The 19,253-nt window shown below is 45.5% G+C and overlaps 1 protein-coding gene across 1 annotated transcript; it reads right to left on the bottom strand.

The window, feature by feature from the left end:
• Positions 1-513: 513 nt before the first annotated feature.
• Positions 514-13,888, bottom strand: LOC122942346 (purine nucleoside phosphorylase-like). Its single transcript, XM_044299905.1, has 6 exons — positions 13,772-13,888; positions 12,177-12,340; positions 8,968-9,071; positions 3,566-3,741; positions 3,059-3,249; positions 514-867 (listed from the first exon to the last, which is right to left on the bottom strand). The coding sequence occupies exons 1-6, from the start codon at positions 13,792-13,794 to the stop codon at positions 647-649; spliced, it is 879 nt and encodes a 292-aa protein (XP_044155840.1). The 5' UTR covers positions 13,795-13,888; the 3' UTR covers positions 514-646.
• Between the last annotated feature and the right edge of the window lie 5,365 nt (positions 13,889-19,253).

Here is a 19,253-nt window from a genome sequence, read left to right as displayed (position 1 = left end):
CAGACAGTATCACACATGAGAGGCTTGGATACACTGCTAAACACTGCAGGCAGTATCATATGTGATAAGCTTAGATACACTATTCTGCAAACAGTATCACACACACACGAGAGGACTAGACACAACTAAGAGAATTACAGAGGTTTAGATACACTGCTCAGCAGACAATATCACATGAGAGGCTTAGATACACAGCTCAGCAGAGGATATCACACAAGAGGCTTAGATACACCGCTCAGCAAACATTATTACACTTAAGTGCCTTATATCTACTACTCGGCAGACAGTATCACTCATAGAAGGCTTAGCTACATTGCACCTAATAGGCTTAGATACACAACAGTGTATTATGCATAAGAGGCTCTGCAGACGCTATCACACGCGAGGGGCTTAGATACCCCAGCAGACAGTATCACACATGATAGGCTTGGATACAGCATCTCATGGTGGGGGTTTGCTGTACTCTTTTCGGATTGGTCAGCTAGATATATGTATGACTCTCAGTATTCTTTCAGATCAGCTCCTTTTATTTCTGGAATATCACATGACATATAATATACAGCAGTAAAGGGTTGTCCTGTAGTCCCCGTCTGTCTCCTGTAGGCTGGCATCGGGTGGATATGGCTGTAGTAGTCCGCTCCCCCACTCATACGGCCGGCTCCTGGCTGAATCGGATGCTTCTCACCAGGTCGGTAATGAGTGTCTGCAGGAGCTGCGACCGCTGCTTCCCCACCTCCAGGACGCTGCTGTGGTTCACCGACTCGTGCATCTCATACGCCTGCGCCACCCGGTTAGTGATCAGCGAGAGGCCAAACACTCGCAGGCCGCAGTGCTTGGCGACCACCACTTCTGGAGCCGTACTCATACCTGCGTGAAGAGGAGGTAGAACCACATATGAGTGCCCCCGAGCGAGCTCAGATGAATAGACTGGCAGCTTTCTACTCCACTTGGGGTGAAATGTATGTAGTAATTTGCACCACTGTTGTCCCCTTCTCAAAAGTGGCGACAAAAGGATGGGGGGCTTAGCAGGAGTGGCTGGGGCCAAAATGTTTTTCAGAACATGCGCAAAAACACGCACAAAAAGCGGCGTAAAATTACACCTGGCATATATATCATTTACTGGCTTAAAGGGTTTTTCCCACTAATAATAATCTACATTTTTCAAACCAGCACCTGGATCTGAATACTTTTGTAATAAAAAATTTAGTATAGCACCTGAGTTATACCCTGAAATCTATCAGTATAGCGCCACCTGCTGTTTGTTCATTTTCTTCTCTGTCCACCTTGCTGAGGTGGTCACACATGCTCAGTTCTACTCTTCAACTGCCACTAGCTTTATCCACTGTTAGGCCTCTTGCACACAATCGTTTTTTTGCATTCCGTATACGGTACTATTCATTTCAATTGTTCCGCAAAAAAAAAGAAATGTACTCCATATGCATTCCGTTTCCATTTTTTCGTTCCGTTAAAAGATAGAACATGCCCTATTATTGCCCGCAAATCACGGTCCGTGGCTCCATACAAGTCAATGGGTACGCAAAAAAAACTGAACACATACGGAAATGCATCCGTATCCGTTCCGTTTTTGCGGAACCATCTATTGAAAATGTTATGCCCAGCCCAATTTTTTGTATGTACTTACTGTATACTGTATATGCCATACAGAAAAACGGAACAGAAACTGAAACACTATGGAAACAAAAAATGGAACAACGGATCTGTGAAAAACAGACTGCAAAAGACTGAAAAAGCCATACGGTCGTGTGAAAGAGGCCTTAGAAGCTGGGACAGTTAGGCCTCATGCACATGACCGTATGTATTTTGCGGTCCGTAAAAAAAAAAATCTGCAAAAAATACGGATGACGTCTGTGCATTCCGGATTTTGCGGTACGGAACAGCTGGCCCCCAATAGAACAGTACTATACTTGTCCGTAATGCGTACAATAATAGGACATGATCTATTTTTTTGCGGAACGGAAATGCGGAAACGGAATGCACACGGAGTAACTTCTGTTTTTTTTTTGCAGACTCACTGAAATGAATGGTTCCGCTTACGGTCCGCAAAAAATCCAAAATGGATACGGAAAGAAAAAACGTTTGTGTGCATGAGGCCTTATAAGGAGAGAGCTGAGCAGTGATGGGGAGAGAGCTGCAGCAGAAAGGATACACCCCTAAGAAGGGACATGCCTCCCCTGAGCAGTGATGGGGAGAGAGCTGCAGCAGAAAGGATACACCCCTAAGAAGGGACATGCCTCCCCTGAGAAGTGATAGGGAGAGAGCTGCAGCAGAAAGGATACACCCCTAAGAAGGGACATGCCTCCCCTGAGCAGTGATGGGGAGAGAGCTGCAGCAGAAAGGATACACCCCTAAGAAGGGACATGCCTCCCCTGAGAAGTGATAGGGAGAGAGCTGCAGCAGAAAGGATACACCCCTAAGAAGGGACATGCCTCCCCTGAGCAGTGATGGGGAGAGAGCTGCAGCAGAAAGGATACACCCCTAAGAAGGGACATGCCTCCCCTGAGAAGTGATAGGGAGAGAGCTGCAGCAGAAAGGATACACCCCTAAGAAGGGACATGCCTCCCCTGAGAAGTGATAGGGAGAGAGCTGCAGCAGAAAGGATACACCCCTAAGAAGGGACATGCCTCCCCTGAGCAGTGATGGGGAGAGAGCTGCAGCAGAAAGGATACACCCCTAAGAAGGGACATGCCTCCCCTGAGAAGTTATAGGGAGAGAGCTGCAGCAGAAAGGATACACCCCTAAGAAGGGACATGCCTCCCCTGAGCAGTGATAGGGAGAGAGCTGCAGCAGAAAGGACATGCCCCCTGAGCTGCCAGGCTGAAATAAATCTAGCAGTTGGAGCAATGAATGGGGAGAATTGGTTCTAGCTTTGTTAGAAAGAGACAGTCATGCACTATATTATGTCAGATTTTTTACATTAATCATGCGATAGCCTTTTAAAGACAGCCTAGGATGCGCTAATAAATTTGGCGCATTGTACTTACTACAGTTTAGGTAGATAGGGGGCAGTATTCTGTTTGGAAATACCTCCAACACTCACCTACAGCATCCGCCCCCAGCCTCTGCAGAAACCTGGCTTCTGCAACGGACTCAAAGTTCGGCCCGCCCACCATGCAGTAAACTCCTTCATGGGTGAGATCCGCATGCCCGAGCTTACGGGCGATTTCCAGAGCGGTGACTCGCAGGTCGCGGTCATATGTGTCCCAGAGGGAGGGAAACCGTGGTCCAAACCTACAAGATAATTCAAAAATGATTACTCCCTGTAAGTGATTGCACAAGTCATGGAACCCCTTTTGGGCTACACAAGCGTCAGCTGCTGCAGAACCTCTTTACTATATCATGGTATAAGTATAAGGTTACATATATGAAGTACCATATATCTGTAGAGCTTAGGCTACTTTCACACTAGCGGCAGGACGGATCCGACAGGCTGTTCACCCTGTTGGATCCGTCCTGCCGCTAGTGTGAAAGTACCCTTATCTACACATTTTCACTCTCCAGTGTGTGGGCATGCTGGAACTTGTAGTTTGTTCCTAGTTTTGATCACCTCTCATCATTGGGTCCTCTCAGAGGGTTCAGAGCAGCCATTCCCGGCATGTTGATGTGATCTCGTATTATCATCAGGTCTCCTGGTCTGTATTTTTCGCAGAGCGACCCCGCCGCGTTTGTCACCATCAGGACCTTTACTCCCAGGAGCTTAAACACTCTGATTGGGAAAGTGACCTACAGAGACATTGCCGGAATGTCACGACTGCCAGGGTAAAGGTAAGAAATGCAGAGTATATACAGTATGTACACAGTACTGTGCAGATTCTGAGAACCAATGCATGAGCCCTTGAAGCAGCAGTACTGCGCAGTATGGACAAAGTCTGACAATAAAGATTCACAAACTCCCCACCGCAAGCTATACAGAAGCTCCAGTACGACTTCATAACCTTATTATATCGGCCTTTTACAACAGTCTTTTTATAGACCCGCAACAATCTCATTCTGATTGGCGACAAGTAATGTCAGAGGTTGAACTGGAGCAATGGAACAATGATAAAAGTTCTCTTCCAAGACTGGTAGAGAAATCAATGAGTTCTGTTATTGCTTCTGATCCGTCAGAAGAACAGAAAAATAAAAAGCAAAAACAAAATGGACCGATTATGACGTCTTTTTTGGGCATCAGTTATGATCAGTTATTTTTGACGGGAGAAAAAGTCCTGCATGCAAAATAACTGATCTCTGACGGAAGTGATGAAAACTGATGCTCCAAATAATGGATCAATTTTTTTCTTTATTTTTCTGTTCCTCTGATGGATCAGTGATGTGAACCCAGCCTAATGCTGTAAAGAAAACAGGAGTTTACAAGTGGATTAGGCCTCATGCACACTGCCGTTGTTTTGGTCCGCATTCAATGGGGCCGCAAAAGATGGTGGATCGGATGCGGACCTATTCACTTCAACGGGGCCGCAAAAGATGCGGACAGCACTCCGTGTGCTGTCCGCATCCGTTGCTCCGTTCCGTGGCCCCGCCAAAAAATAATAACCTGGCCTATTCTTGTCCGCAATATAACCTGGCCTTTGCGGACAAGAATAGGCAGTTATATTAAAGGCTGTCCGTGCTGTTCCGCAAATTGCGGAACGCACACTGACGCCATCCGTGTTTTGCAGATTTGCGGACCACAAAACACACAACGGTCGTGTGCATGTAGCCTTAAAGAGTAACTAAACCTTTAGGCTAGTTTCACACTAGCGGCAGCCTTCTCCGGCAGGCTGTTCCAGCGGGTGAACAGTCTGCTGGATCCGTGCTGCCGCTTGTGCACGCGTGCTGCCGGAGGTCCGCTCCGGCACCATTGACTATAATGGGGGCGGGCCGGAGTTCCAGCGGCAGCACGGCAAACATGCCGAGAGGCAGCCGGTACATAAAACTATGTCGACATGTTTACCCGCTGGAACAGCCTGCCGGAGAAGGCTACTGCTAGTGTGAAACTAGCCTTATCTAAATGTTTAATGTGTTCTCCCTAATAAAACTGTCTCTAATATACTTTATTAATGAATTTTCTGTTTTTACTACAATTTTTGCTACCTAAAGCGCACCATTCCCTGTAAGCTTAAAACTCTGTTCTCTGTGCACCGCTGACAGCTCAGCGGTGTACGGAGTACATTTTATGAATGGGCAGCAGCGCTGTGAGTACGGGCAGGAGCGCACATTGCTGCTCCTGCCCGTGCTCCCTAGACTATTACTCTTGGCATAGCACATGGGTACTCTGTCAGGATTGGCTGAGCGGAGCGGGCTCCTGCTCTGCTCAGCTAAGAGTGCTGACATGCCGTTCTCTTAGCGGAGCAGGCAGAAGCAGAGATCAGAACGGTCAACAACAAGCTGAACGACCCTGAAACCAAGTGGCAAAGTGCACAATGGAAGACTGCCAGTTCTCCCAGACTACAAAAGCTCCGCCAGTTCAAATCAAAAGTCAAAACCATGGGCTATATTTATCATAGCCCGGCATACGCCAGGCTAAATTAGGCGCAGCATTCGGCAGTCCGTGTGTGCCTGAACTGAAATGGCATAGATTTCAGTGTTCTACGCCAGAAAAGCGGTGTATAAATGTGGCGAGGCTGCCCTTGCCACACCCCCTTTTAGAGAAAGCGGTGAAGCTAGTGGAGAAACGGCACTTGTCCGTAAGTGTTGTTCAAAAAGTCGCAAACAGACAGTTTCATACCGCAAAAGTGGCATATTCAAATGATAAATGTGGCCCAAGTTTGGTAACTTTCTTTGGGGGATTGTTCACTGTGATTTGGTATTTGTACCAGCTGAACAAACAGTCACCCAAGTGCAGTCTTCGGAAGTGCTGATAAGGCTGCATGAAAGACGGAAAGTACCCACGTTTTTTACGAACAGCTTGTGGCTCTTGCACCATGACAGCGCACCTGCTCGCACGCACTGTCTTTTAGAGAGTTCTTAGCTAGTAAACAAATAACCGCGTCGGAACACCCTCGCTATTCACCGGCTCCCGCCCCCAGTGACTTTCTGTCTCCAACGATAAAGAAAATATTAAAGGAAGGAGTTTTGATGACAGTAATGATTTTGAAGGTAATGTGACGGTAGTGCTAAAGGCCATTCCACAAGACCCGTTCCAAAAATGCTTTGAAGCGTGGATGAGGTGCTGGCACCAGTTCATAGCTTCCCATGGGGACTACTTTGAAGGCAACTACAGTGAGATTCAACAGTGAGGTACCGTATGTAGCACTTTTACCACAGTGAGTTTGTGAACTTTATTGTCAGACGTCTTATATATAAGGCTACTTTCACACTCGCGTTTTGGGCAGATGCGTCATGGATCTCGCGTTTAGGGCGGATGCGTCATGGATCTGCAAAAATGGATCCGTTACAATTATACAACTGCATGCATCCGTCATGAACGGATCTGTTTGTATTATCTGTAACATGGCACAAGACGGATCCGCCATGAACTCCATTGAAAGTCAATGGGAAACAGATCCATTTTCTATTGTGTCAGAGAAAACGTTTGGCTCAGTTTCGTCAAGCGGACAGAAAAACGTTGCAGGTGTCCACCTCCAGAGCGGAATGGAGACTGATCGGAGGCAAACTGATGCATTCTGAGCGGATCCCTTTCCATTCAGAATGCATTAGGGCAAAACTGATCACTTTTGGACCGCTTGTGAGAGCCTATGACTGATCTCAGAAACGGAAAGCCAAAACGCGAGTGTGAAAGTAGCCTAAGCAGAATACTACTAGTACAGAATAATACCAGATACTTAGAATTACACCCAGAATACAGAAGAAAAAAGTACTGTGCAGCATCATAAATACAGAGTAAGGTCAGATCATAAGAATTCCACCCAGTGTACAGGACAGGAGAAGTGGTACTGTGCAGTGTCCATGTATACAGAATAGGAGCAGATAGTGAGAATTACACCCAGTATACAGGACAGGAGAAGTGGTACTGTGCTGTGTCTGTATATACTGAATAAGAGCAGATACTGAGAATTACCCCCAGTATACAGGACATGAGAAGTGGTACTGTGTAGTGTCCATGTGTACAGAATAAGAGCAGATACTGAGAATTACCCCCAGTATACAGGACAGGAGAAGTGGTACTGTACAATGTCCATACATACAGAATAAGAGCAGATACTGAGAATTACACCCAGTATACAGGACAGGAGAAGAGGTACTGTGCAGTGTCCATATATACAGGATAAGAGCAGATACTGAGAATTACACCCAGTATACAGGACATGAGAAGTGGTACTGTGCAGTGTCCATATATACAGGATAAGAGCAGATACTGAGAATTACACCCAGTATACAGGACATGAGAAGTGGTACTGTGCAGTGTCCATGTATACAGAATAGGAGCATATACTGAAAATTACAAACAGTATACAGGACAGGAGAAGTGGTACTGTGCCGTGTCTGTATATACAGAATAAGAGCAGATACTGAGAATTACATCCAGTATACAGGACAAGAGAAGTGGTACTGTGCAGTGTCCATGTATACAGAATAGGAGCAGATAGTGAGAATTACACCCAGTATACAGGACAGGAGAAGTGGTACTGGGCAGTGTCTGTATATACAGAATAAGAGCAGATACTGAGAATTACACCCAGTATACAGGACAGGAGAAGTGGTACTGTGCTGTGTCTGTATATACTGAATAAGAGCAGATACTGAGAATTACCCCCAGTATACAGGACAAGAGAAGTGGTACTGTGCAGTGTCCGTATATACAGAATAAGAGCAGATACTGAGAATTACCCCCAGTATACAGGACAGGAGAAGTGGTACTGTGCAGTGTCCATATATACAGAATAAGAGCAGATACTGAGAATTACACCCAGTATACAGGACAGGAGAAGTGGTACTGTGCAGTGTCCATATATACAGAATAAGAGCAGATACTGAGAATTACACCCAGTATACAGGACAAGAGAAGTGGTACTGTGCAGTGTCCATATATACAGAATAAGAGCAGATACTGAGAATTACACCCAGTATGCAGGACAGGAGAAGTGGTACTGTGCAGTGTCCATATATACAGAATAAGAGCAGATACTGAGAATTACACCCAGTATACAGGACAGGCGAATTGGTACTGTACAATGTCCGTACATACAGAATAAGAGCAGATACTGAGAATTACACCCAGCATACAGGACAGGAGAAGTGGTACTGTGCAGAGTCCATATATACAGAATAAGAGCAGATACTGAGAATTACACCCAGTATGCAGGACAGGAGAAGTGGTACTGGGCAGTGTCCATATATACAGAATAAGAGCAGATACTGAGAATTACACCCAGTATACAGGACAGGAGAAGTGGTACAGTGCAGTGTGCATATATACAGAATAAGAGCAGATACTGAGAATTACATCCTATCCAGGACAGGAGAAGTGGTACTGTGCAGTGTCCATACATACAGAATAAGAGCAGATACTGAGAATTACATCCTATCCAGGAGAGTAAAGTCTCAGAAAACCCTTTTAAGTTTCTTCTCCTTCTGTGCTTTAAAACCAGGAAGGCGGTGCTGACAGTGATTGACAGCTCTCTATACACAGTCGTTGAGGGAAGACTGTCAATCATTGATAGGACCGCCTCCTTGACGTCAAAGCTCAGAATAAGCAGGAATATAAATGACAAGTTTTACTGAATCTTTTCCCATAAAACTATAGATCAATCTGCTCAGCTCCTCCTGCTCTAGAACATGCTGCCTGCACCTTAGACACCATGTTCATCCATTACAATAGACTGTCAGACGAACAGGACTGACACCATGCTGGCAGACCGAAACAGAATAGTGCTCCTGCGGCAGTCATACCATGCTACAGGGCACTTTATGAAGGAATGCGGTTATATACAGCGTCTGGTGGATAAGAGGAAAACAATGTAACACACAGTTGATCATGAGGTGGTCACATCCATTCATCTGACATCTTACTTTGCTCAGAGAATATCCTTCATACACATGGAACCGGCCTTTCATACAGACACATGACTTGTCCAGCAACGTACCAAACACCAACTGGCCCGAGTGTCCCACCACTGAAATAACAGAAAAATCAAGGCAAAATGCAACAATTCTGTCAAGTGACATCTGTTTAGGGCTGCAGTAAACGAGATTATTTTAGAAATCGAGTATTCTATCGATTATTTTTTACGATTAATCGTGTAATCTGATAAGAAAAATTTTATTAATAGACTGTTTACCTTTATAAAAACTCATCAGACCCCCTGCCATCACTCCCCAACACCCTTTGTTCCCCCCAGTTCGATCAGCCCAAGTGCATCAGTTTCCCCCAGTGCCATCAGCTCCACTATCTCCCAGTGCCATTAGCTCCACTATCTCCCTGTGCCATCAGCTTTCCCCCACCCGTGCCACCAGCTTGTCCCCCCAGTGCCTTCAGCTCTCCCCCACCCCAGTGCCACCAGCTTTTCCCAGCTTGCCCCCCAGTGCCACTATGTCCCCCTCCTAACCATGACCCCAGCCACAGTACTTACCTTTCCTGTAGGGGCGCCGCTCCACAGCTCCTCCATAGTCTTCTCTGCGCGCTGCACTGTCGTCCTGACGTCACACAGCGTCGGGTCATAGTGCGTGCTTACGTGCACTATTACCTGATGATGTGTCAGGAAGAAAGTGTGGTGCGGGTGACCACGGACTCCCGCTCCGTGGTCACATGAAACAAACGAATCCTCGATGCAAAAAATTTGCATCGAGGATTTTTTTGTGGCAAATTACTCGATTCAATCGAGTAATCGTTTCAGCCCTACATCTGTTCCTGAGAAATCTAGGCGACAACTAACATGACTGCAATTACAGCTCTCACAGGGGTTGTCACTAAGCCTTGTTAGATTGCTGAACACTCGCCCCTTCTGACACCACGGGCTCATGCACATGAACATATTTTCTGTTCGTGTCTGTTCCGTTTTCTTGCCTCATGTATGTGAAAACAACAACGGTCGTGTGCATCAGCCCTAAGGCCTCTCTAACAAATCAGTGAATCATGGTCGTGTGTTGTCCATGGTCTCCACGGACAGCACAGAACCCTGTTGGCTTTAATGTGTGTTCACACATCAGTGGTTTTCCACAGACTTTGCCCTAGAAATAAATTTCCAGCCCAACAGCGTATGTGGGATATGGATGACGCATGGAGGGCAAAAAATGGACACACAGATCAAGCATAGGTTCTTCACAGACATCTTCATGGAAGAACAACTGACCATATTGTCACCGACGTCATCACGAACGCGTGAAAGATGCCTAACTAGGAACATTTGCCATCCAGCTTTCTTAGGCTGGCCATATTAGTCTTCTGTTGACCGATCCAGCCTAGAGTGGTGGGTTCAGCCAAGACTATAATGTGTATAGGGAGCTCCCGACTCTCACTGTTGACAGATGATGTCGGAGGAGACCATCATGAGGCAAAGTGAAGTGTTTTCGCCTGATCCTTTAATTCTCCCGGGAGATAAGTTGCCACCAAAAGTGTCTGGCAGTGGCTTTCTCTGCTCTCCCCATAGCATTTACATACATGTTTGGCCGAGCCGAAACCTGTATGTGTATGGACATATGGGCAGTTTAGGGTCCTGAATTTCAAATGTACTCAGTTATGCTGTAATACGAGAGCAGGTGGTGTCACGGTTTAACAGGGTTGGCTATTCGGGAACCTATGAAAGCTGTAATTGTGGCCATATAGATTCCCCATGGCAGGTAGTCTTGCCTGTACAGGCAGCAGTTTGTACACAGTGGGCAAGCTCTCATAAGCGTTACTGCGGCTTGCCATGGGCAGTTTTTATCCATGATTACAATGTGCTTCACAATTGCAAATCGCGTGGGTGATAAAACCGTGTGCACCACAAAACGCTATGGCCCAGATTTACTAATGTGTCAGAGCCTAGGGTCTTCCTAAAGAGGGTGCAAATTGGCACAATTTCAATGAAATTTTGGCACAACTTGGGTTTCTGCACTTTTTTCTGACTTTCCGTACACTTTTTTCCTGACTTCTGGGGCTTAAAGGAAAGGAGCTGGGAAGGGGGATGGTCTACAATGTCATTTTGCACCACAATTCTGGCGTAAAATTCTGTTTCAATGTAAGTCAACCAATAGTTTATTTAGAGCAGGGATGCTGAACCTGCGGCCCTCCAGCTGTTGCAAAACTACAACCTCCAGCATCCCCTAGTAGCTGTAGGCTGTCCAGGCATGCTGGGAGTTGTAGTTTTGCAACGGCTGGGGGCCTCAGGTTAGGCATCCCTGATTTAGATGTAAGGCCCTGGATCGTTGGGCCAATTATGGGGGATGAGCATCTGTAGAAACGCCCTTTTTGGATAATTGGCCTATGTAAAGGTGTCAGCAGTCACTTGATGAACGCGCAAAGTCTTTCACCTGAAATCATTTTTTCTGAGCCTCAGACCATCCTGTATAGAAACAAATCTGCTGCCCAGAAACATTGATTTTCTAGGGTGCCCATGCAGTGGAGATGATTACTGCATGTAAATCTCATCTCTGCTGACAATCGGGCAATTATCAGGAATGTTTGATTCATTTCTGATAATTGCCTGAAACATCAGTCTAAAAAGGACCATTAGAAAAGGACAATTATAGAAAAGTGTCTATCCCTGCACCAGATTTATCATCCAGCCTGACCTTCTGTGATCAATCTGGTGAAGGTCTACATAGCCTGGCTAAAGAGCCCTTTACACAGGCCGAGAATCACATAGATCATCGCTAACGAGCGTTCATAGTAACGAACGAGTTAGCGATGAGCTGGCAGTGTTAATGTACCGCCGATTACCTGTTTATCAGGTAATTGGATTGTTTGTGCGAACACAAAAATCCTCTTTTCCCGGTGGCAGATCGTGCTGTGTAAACACAATCTGCTGCCGGGAAACAACGAGTCGTTATGAGGAAGAGCGATAGCATTAGCGTTCGCTCCTCCCCATCTTTAGAGGAGATTGGTACATGTAAATGCAGCGGTTTCCTCCACCATAGATGAGCAGATTGCCCGGGAAGGAAGTGTTCCTTCCCTATCGTCCCGTGTAAAGGGACCTTAAGTTTACGCCATCTGTAGGATTAGTAAATTTGGGCCTACGTGTGTGGATACCCTAGTGGTAACTAAAAGAAAGTACTTGCAGGACTTTTTCACTGCTGCTTACCTGTACTTGCTGGAAAATGTGGGATCTGGCTATAGTCAAAGGTCTTTGGGTTGCTTAATGTCTCTGCGAGGAGACCCAAACCAGACCCGCAGATGATGGCAATGTCTGGTGGAGACTGGATCCGATCCAGGAGCCACTGAACTGTCTCCTCGCAGTCTTCATATCTGTTGGGTAAGTATAAGACATGGTGACGGAACAGTTGGATGAGGCATAGGAGAAAAGTAAAACAGTGCAAAGAAAATATTGAGGTGTTGACCATAGCAACCAATCAGATCACTTCACCTGCAATAAATAAATGAAAGGTGCAATCTGATTGGTTAACAAGGCTGATTTTGGCACACGAGGCCGAGTGAGATTGGAGCAGTTGCCCTTATCAATTACTCAGATTCAGATCTAAATGAATCAATTAACATAGAAGTGAATAGGGCTTCAGTGAAAAAAAATGCATTGCATTTGGAAGCAAGGCTGCCGCACACTACATCCGTCTCCCCCGATCCTCGCTAGGGGACCCCGGTGAACGACCAGCAGCGTGCGCCCCTAGTTTTTATCCCCACAGATTCTGTGGTCAATGACCACAGCATCTGAGGGGTTAAATGTATGCGTTCGCTGTTATCGTCGATCGCATACATTAGCCCTGGGTGCCTGCTGTTTAAAACAGCAGACATCCAGAGGCAATGTCGCCCACTGCACTTGCAATCGGGCACCATATTTAAATTCCCGACCGCCAACATATACAGTCGTAAGGTGGCCGGAAACAGGTTAAAGAGTCTTCTATCAAAGCTGTAACTGAGCGTTGCTAAGGAGAGCCTGTCTTCAGTTCTATTGATCGCTAAAGATGCATGTGTGTCCCAATTGGATAGGCAGAGTGATGGGCAGTGATCGTTATTGCACTTGTACATAGTCAGGGACTGAGGTGGTGACAAGAGGCGGCTGGGGGCCTCTGCACGTTACACACAGGACTCTCATTAGTAACGCTGTTAGAGCTTTGCTAAAACTCTTTAGACCCTGTTTTCTAGTAGAAAGAAACACGTTTCTCTAATTAAGTATATTACAAAAATGCCCCTGTCCCTACACAATATTAAAAATAAACTGAAACGACACACACATAAAAAACTTCACTAGGGAGTCCAATCCCCATTTTCCACCTGATCACCATTTACCATGGTAATCATAGGAAATAATTACGGCTGAATGTAATATTTTTTTCTATACAGATGCGCAAATCAAGGGGGTATCTCGGAACCGAACCCGAGTTCAGGAAATGTTTTTGTTTTTTACAGTATAAATCAATTTCTGAAGTTATTATGCAAAGTAATAACTTTGGCTCATCGGAGCCAATACATTCTAATACTGTACGGAGGGCTCGCTCCGTACAGTATTGAAACAAAGTTTTATGCGAATCGACTTCGGATGCTCATCCCTAGTGATGTATCACTGGACATAATCCAGCAGATATAACGTCCCTCCCACTTGATCAGATCACAGTGAATGAGCTTTATACATCATATATTGTCTATAATGTATGTATAAAAGAGAGGAAAAGTATTTGACCCCTTAAATGGCTGAATGCATTGTCCCCAGGGCAGATCTCTCACCTCAGGTCCTCCTTGCTGTGCATAACTGCACAGTGTTTCTTCTCGCTTGACGTCTGAAGTGTCTGCAGCGATCCTGACTCTGAACCAGAAATATAAGGATGTCTAAAATAGCCTGAGGCTGGAGTTAATCATTTGCACGGGACAAACGTAGGGTTGGAGTGTGGGAGAGAAGGGGGTGTGTGGATCACCCTCCGATCGGTCACAGGATGTGAGCTTCCACTGGCTAATCCACTACTTTGACCTGTTTTAACCAGGACGTTACAGCACCCAGCACCTTTGGCATTACGGTTACCATTGTATTGTATATGTGCAGACTTTAGGGGAGATTTATCAAACTGGTGTAAACGAAAACTGGCTTAGTTGCCCATAGCAACCAATCAGATTCCATATTCTATTTTTCAAAAGAGTTGAAAAATGAAAGGTGGAATCTGATTGGTTGCTATGGGCAACTAAGCCAGTTTTCCTTTACACCAGTTTTGATAAATCTCCCCTATTGGATTTGAACCTGTCTGATTGTTTTTGTAGTGTAGCACTAAGGTGTGGTGGACCCACTGTGCCACTGAAGCGATATGACTTATGGCTACATTGAAGGGCGTTACCCGAGTGGCTCCCTTGGTTTTGACGTCTATACAGGTATGTGGTGTTTGATGCAGGGGAACAACCCGCTACTGCCTCTTGGAGTAGTGTCTGCTCAGTGACAGCTGACTCAGGCAAGGGGTCAGGAAGAATTCTAGTGAATGGACAAGCTGAGATCAGCGCAGGTGGAGTATGTACAATCCAGAAAATAGGCCAAGGGTCAGGACGCTAACAGGTGGAGATCAGGGGTGGGTCAGAACGGTTACAATAGGGTAAATGAGCAGAGGTCAGGCACAGGAGATCAGACAACACTAAACTCACCTTTGCGGGGACAAGGCAAACTAGAATCCTTTTTGCTCAAACACTTGCTAGAGGAAAGCTTCTTATATCACCCAGGAATAGCAGCCATTGTCTGGGGACAGTTTAGGTTGTATGCACGCTGTCACTTTAAGGCTAGGTTCACATCATGTTGCCTCTGTTTGACGTATATGTTAAAAAAGGATACAAAAAAATCAGCACATCACGATCTTGGTTTTTAACAGTGGAACTCTATGGTAAACGGATTCTACTGCATGGCATCAGTCTGTTGCTCTATATTACACTTTTTTGAGGCAAGGTAACAAAAAATGTAAATTCTAAAATTGTTTCTACATCCGTTATTTAGTTTTGTAGAACACCTAAAGGGTTAACAAAGTTTGTAAAGTAACTTTTGAATAACTTGAGGGGTGTGGTTTCTTAGATTGGGTCATTTTTTTGGAGTTTCTAGTCTAGGCTACATAAGGGGGGCTTCTAATGGGACATGGTGTAAATAAACCAGTCCATCAAAATCTGCCTTCCAGAAACCATATGGCGTTCCCTTCGTTCTATGCCCTGCCGTGTGGCTATATAGCCATTTACGACCACATATAGGCCCCTTTCACACGGGCGAGTTTTCCGTGCGGGTGCGATCCGTGAGGCGAACGTATGGCACCCGCACTAAATCCTGACCCATTCATTTCTATGGGGCTGTGCACATGAGCGTTGTTTTTAACGCATCACTTGTACGTTCAGTTGAAATCGCAGCATGCAGGCTATGAGGACTTGGTTGGCCATAAGGAGATGGTGTGGAGTTAAGGCATCACTTATTTGTACCCCATTGTGGCACAACTCTAAGCTCCTTAATTTAAATGACTTAAACTGCTGCCAGTATTGGAGGAACAAAAATGTTCAGTATCTACACCAAGTGGTCAGTGAGGGACAAATATTGCCCCTCATGGAACTAAAGCAAAGGGCAAATTTAGGTGAGGTGGTTTGGTTTCCATATTTCCAACTGAGGTCAGCACTATCTTGCACGCCGGATAGCCAATTTTTTATTGATACCCCTTTATTTCTACACGATTTAATTTGCAAGAAAACTGTCACGAGAATTAAAATATCACATTGCTATAAACACTTAATGAATAACTTTTTTTCGGATGTTCTCTCTCCAGGACAGAGAGCCTGGTCTTCTCTACTTTCAGAGGTGGGTTCTCCAAATTGGGAGAACATGGGGGATAGTTTAAAGTTGGTTTCACACAATTTTAATCACATTGTTGTACAATTTAATATTTTGCACAAAATTTATGTGACACCCACATGGTTATACAAAAGAGGCCTTAGGGCCTCTTCCGATTGCCCACGCTGCGGTGATCCCGGGGCAGATCATTTACACCTGTTCTGGGACTGCCCCACGGTGAGCAGATACTGGAGCCTGGTCCAAAACAAGCTGGCTCATAAACTTAACATCTCTATCCCTTTGTCACCCAGGATATGGGTCCTGGGGGACTTATCGGAGCTTAATTGCCAGCCTATAAAACGTCAACTGCTGATCAAGGTTATGTTTTTGGCTAGGCTCCTGATCACTAGATTATGGTTTTCCCCTTCCGCTCCAGAGTATAACAACTGGTTGGGCCTGGTCAAGAAAGTGAAAACCTATGAAAAGATTCTGTACAAACAAAGAGGCTCTTACTTGAAGTGGAAAAAACTCTGGAAAGATTGGAATAGGGTTAATTAATCAGAACCTTTTTCCCCCCTTGGCTTTATGAAGGATTTTTTATTTTTATTTTTTTTTCCTTCCTGCAAAGTGGGGTTGGGTGGGGGGTTGGTGAAGTGAAATTAATGTCACTCAATAGAACTGACGGGCTTATGAATTTTATAATATTGCAAAGTAATATGGATATAAAGTTTTGTATTACAACAATAAAGTATTTTGAAAATAAAAAAAAAAAAAAAAAAAGAAATCGCAGCATGCTCTATATTGTCAGATTTCAACGTGACGCAGGCCCCATAGAAATGAATGGGGTGTGTGAAAATCGGATGGCATCCGCAAGCAAGTACGGATGCCATGCGATTTGCACGCACGGTTGCTAGGAGACGATCGGGATGGAGACCCGATCATTATTATTTTCCCTTATAACATGGTTATAAGGGAAAATAATAGCATTCTGAATACAGAATGCATAGTAAACCAGCGCTAGAGGGGTTAAAAAAATAAATAAATAATTTAACTCACCTTAGTCCACTTGCTCGCGAAGCCCGGCATCTCCTTGTGCCTCCTCTGCTGATGAACAGGACCTGGGGTGAGCTGCTCCATTAAATAGAGCTTAAGGACCTTCGATGACGTCACTCCGGTCATCACATGGTCTTTTACCATGGTGAATCACCATGGTAAAAAATCATGTGACATACCATGTGATGACCGGAGTGACGTCATCGAAGGTCCTTAACCTGTGTTTAATGGAGCAGCTCACCCCAGGTCCTGTTCATCAGCAGAGGAGGCACAAGGAGATGCCGGGCTTCGCGAGCAAGTGGACTAAGGTGAGTTAAATTTTTTTTTATTTTTTTTTTAACCCCTCTAGCGCTGGTTTACTATGCATTCTGTATTCAGAATGCTATTATTTTCCCTTATAACCATGTTATAAGGGAAAATAATACAATCTTCAGAACATCAATCCCAAGCCCGAACTTCTATGAAGAAGTTCGGGTTTGGGTACCAAACATGCGCGATTTTTCTCACGCGAGTGCAACGCATGACAATGTTTTGCACTTGCGCAGAAAAAATCGCGCATTTTCCCGCAACGCACCCGGCTCTTATCCGGGCAAAAAAACTCACGCCCGTGTGAAAGAGGCCATAGGGTGTTTCTGCAAATTACAGAATCAGGGCAATAAATACTTAGTTTTGTTTGGCTGTTAACCTTTGCTTTATTACCGGAAAAAAAAGGATTCAAATGGAAATTTTGCCATATCTCCATAGCCTGGGAGCTACAGTTTTTTTTTTTTGTTGGGCGACTATCTAATGTAGGGGCTCATTTTTTGCGGGATGAGATGGCGGCAGTGGCGTAACTATAGGGGTCGCAGCGGTCGCAGTTGCGACCGGGCCCCTAAGCCAGGGGGGCCCAGAGGGCCCCCCTTGCAAGTCCTAATGATCGCGCTCTCCACAGCCCCGCACGCAAGTGATTAACATTTTTTAATCTTACTTTAATAATGGCCAGTCAGGTCATGCCTGACCGGCGGCACAGCGATGCGCTCTGACAGTGAATTACATCCGGCCCCGGCCCCGCCTCCACCAATCCGGCGCTGCCTCCACCAATCGCTGCTTTCTTGCTGTAATCTCGCGGGATCCCTTGGGCCCGCGGCGCACGCCGGATGACGGGAGTGGAGAAGTCTCCTCAGAGAAGGTGTGTAAATGTGCACACACCGCTGGCTTCATAACTCACAGAGGGGCACCTGGCAGCATGGCACAGTGGTAATACACAGGGGACTGGCATGGCAGCAAATCCTTCATAGGGGCCCAGCCTGGGGGACAAAATAATGACATATATAGGGGCAAAGTGAAAAAAATTGAAATATATACAGAGCGGGCAAAAAATGTCATATATACACAGGGGACAAATGTAATATATACAGAGGGGGCAAAATGGATTTATATAAAGGCAGGGGCGTAACGATCGCAGGCGCAGAGGGTATATATATACATTTTGCCCCCTCTGTATATATTACATTTGTCTCCTGTGTATATATTACATTTGTCTCCTGTGTATATATTACATTTTTTGCCCGCTCTGTATATATTTCATGATTTTGCCCCCGAGGCCGGGCCTCTATGAAGGATTTGATGCCATGCCAGTCCCCTGTGTATGACTGGAGGGGGGGGGGGGGGGCCCAATTCAAAGTTTGCCCCGGGGCCCATAGAACTCTAGCTACGCCTCTGGATGGCGGTTTTATTGGCGGGTGCATATGACATTTTGATCGCTCACGATTACACTTTTTGTGATGTTAGGTGACAAAAAATGGCTTTTTTTTTTTAACGCTGTTCATCCGGGGGGAGGGGTTAAATGTTATTTTTATAGAGAAGATTTTTACGGACGCGGTGATGCCCAATATGTATGGCTCTCAGACTTTGGAGACACTAAGCAGGCATACTCAAACTGTGGCCCTCCAGATGTTCAAAAAAAATACAATTCCCACCATGCCCTGCTGATAGCTGTAGGTTGTCTGGGCATGCTGGGAGTTATAGTTTTACAACATCTGGAGGGCCGCAGTTTGACGATGCCTGCACTAAAACTAATATTTTTGGGGAAAAAATTGTTTCCGTGTCTCCAAAGTCTGAGAGCCATAGTTTTTTATGTTCTCTAGGGGACTGTTGGGGATTATAAAAATTTAGTACTCCATGGAAGTGTGATACTCCCTGAAGCAATCGATAACGCAGAGGCCCGGATGATCGGGGCAAGTGTCACACTGAGTGGTGGTGTCCTTCCGTATCCCCCTCCTGTGACACACTCCCAAGGTACTCCGGCCTGCTCTTTCCCGGTCTGAAAAAATCTGGTCCTTGAGGACTGCCTCATAGAATTGGAGGAATGTCCCTGTGCTGCCAGCGCTTCGGGAAAGT

Source organism: Bufo gargarizans, chromosome 6, assembly GCF_014858855.1.
Source record: "Bufo gargarizans isolate SCDJY-AF-19 chromosome 6, ASM1485885v1, whole genome shotgun sequence".
NCBI classification, from domain to species: domain Eukaryota; kingdom Metazoa; phylum Chordata; class Amphibia; order Anura; family Bufonidae; genus Bufo; species Bufo gargarizans.
Note: the sequence above shows the minus strand (reverse complement) of the source record. Positions and strands in the feature narration are given on the sequence as shown.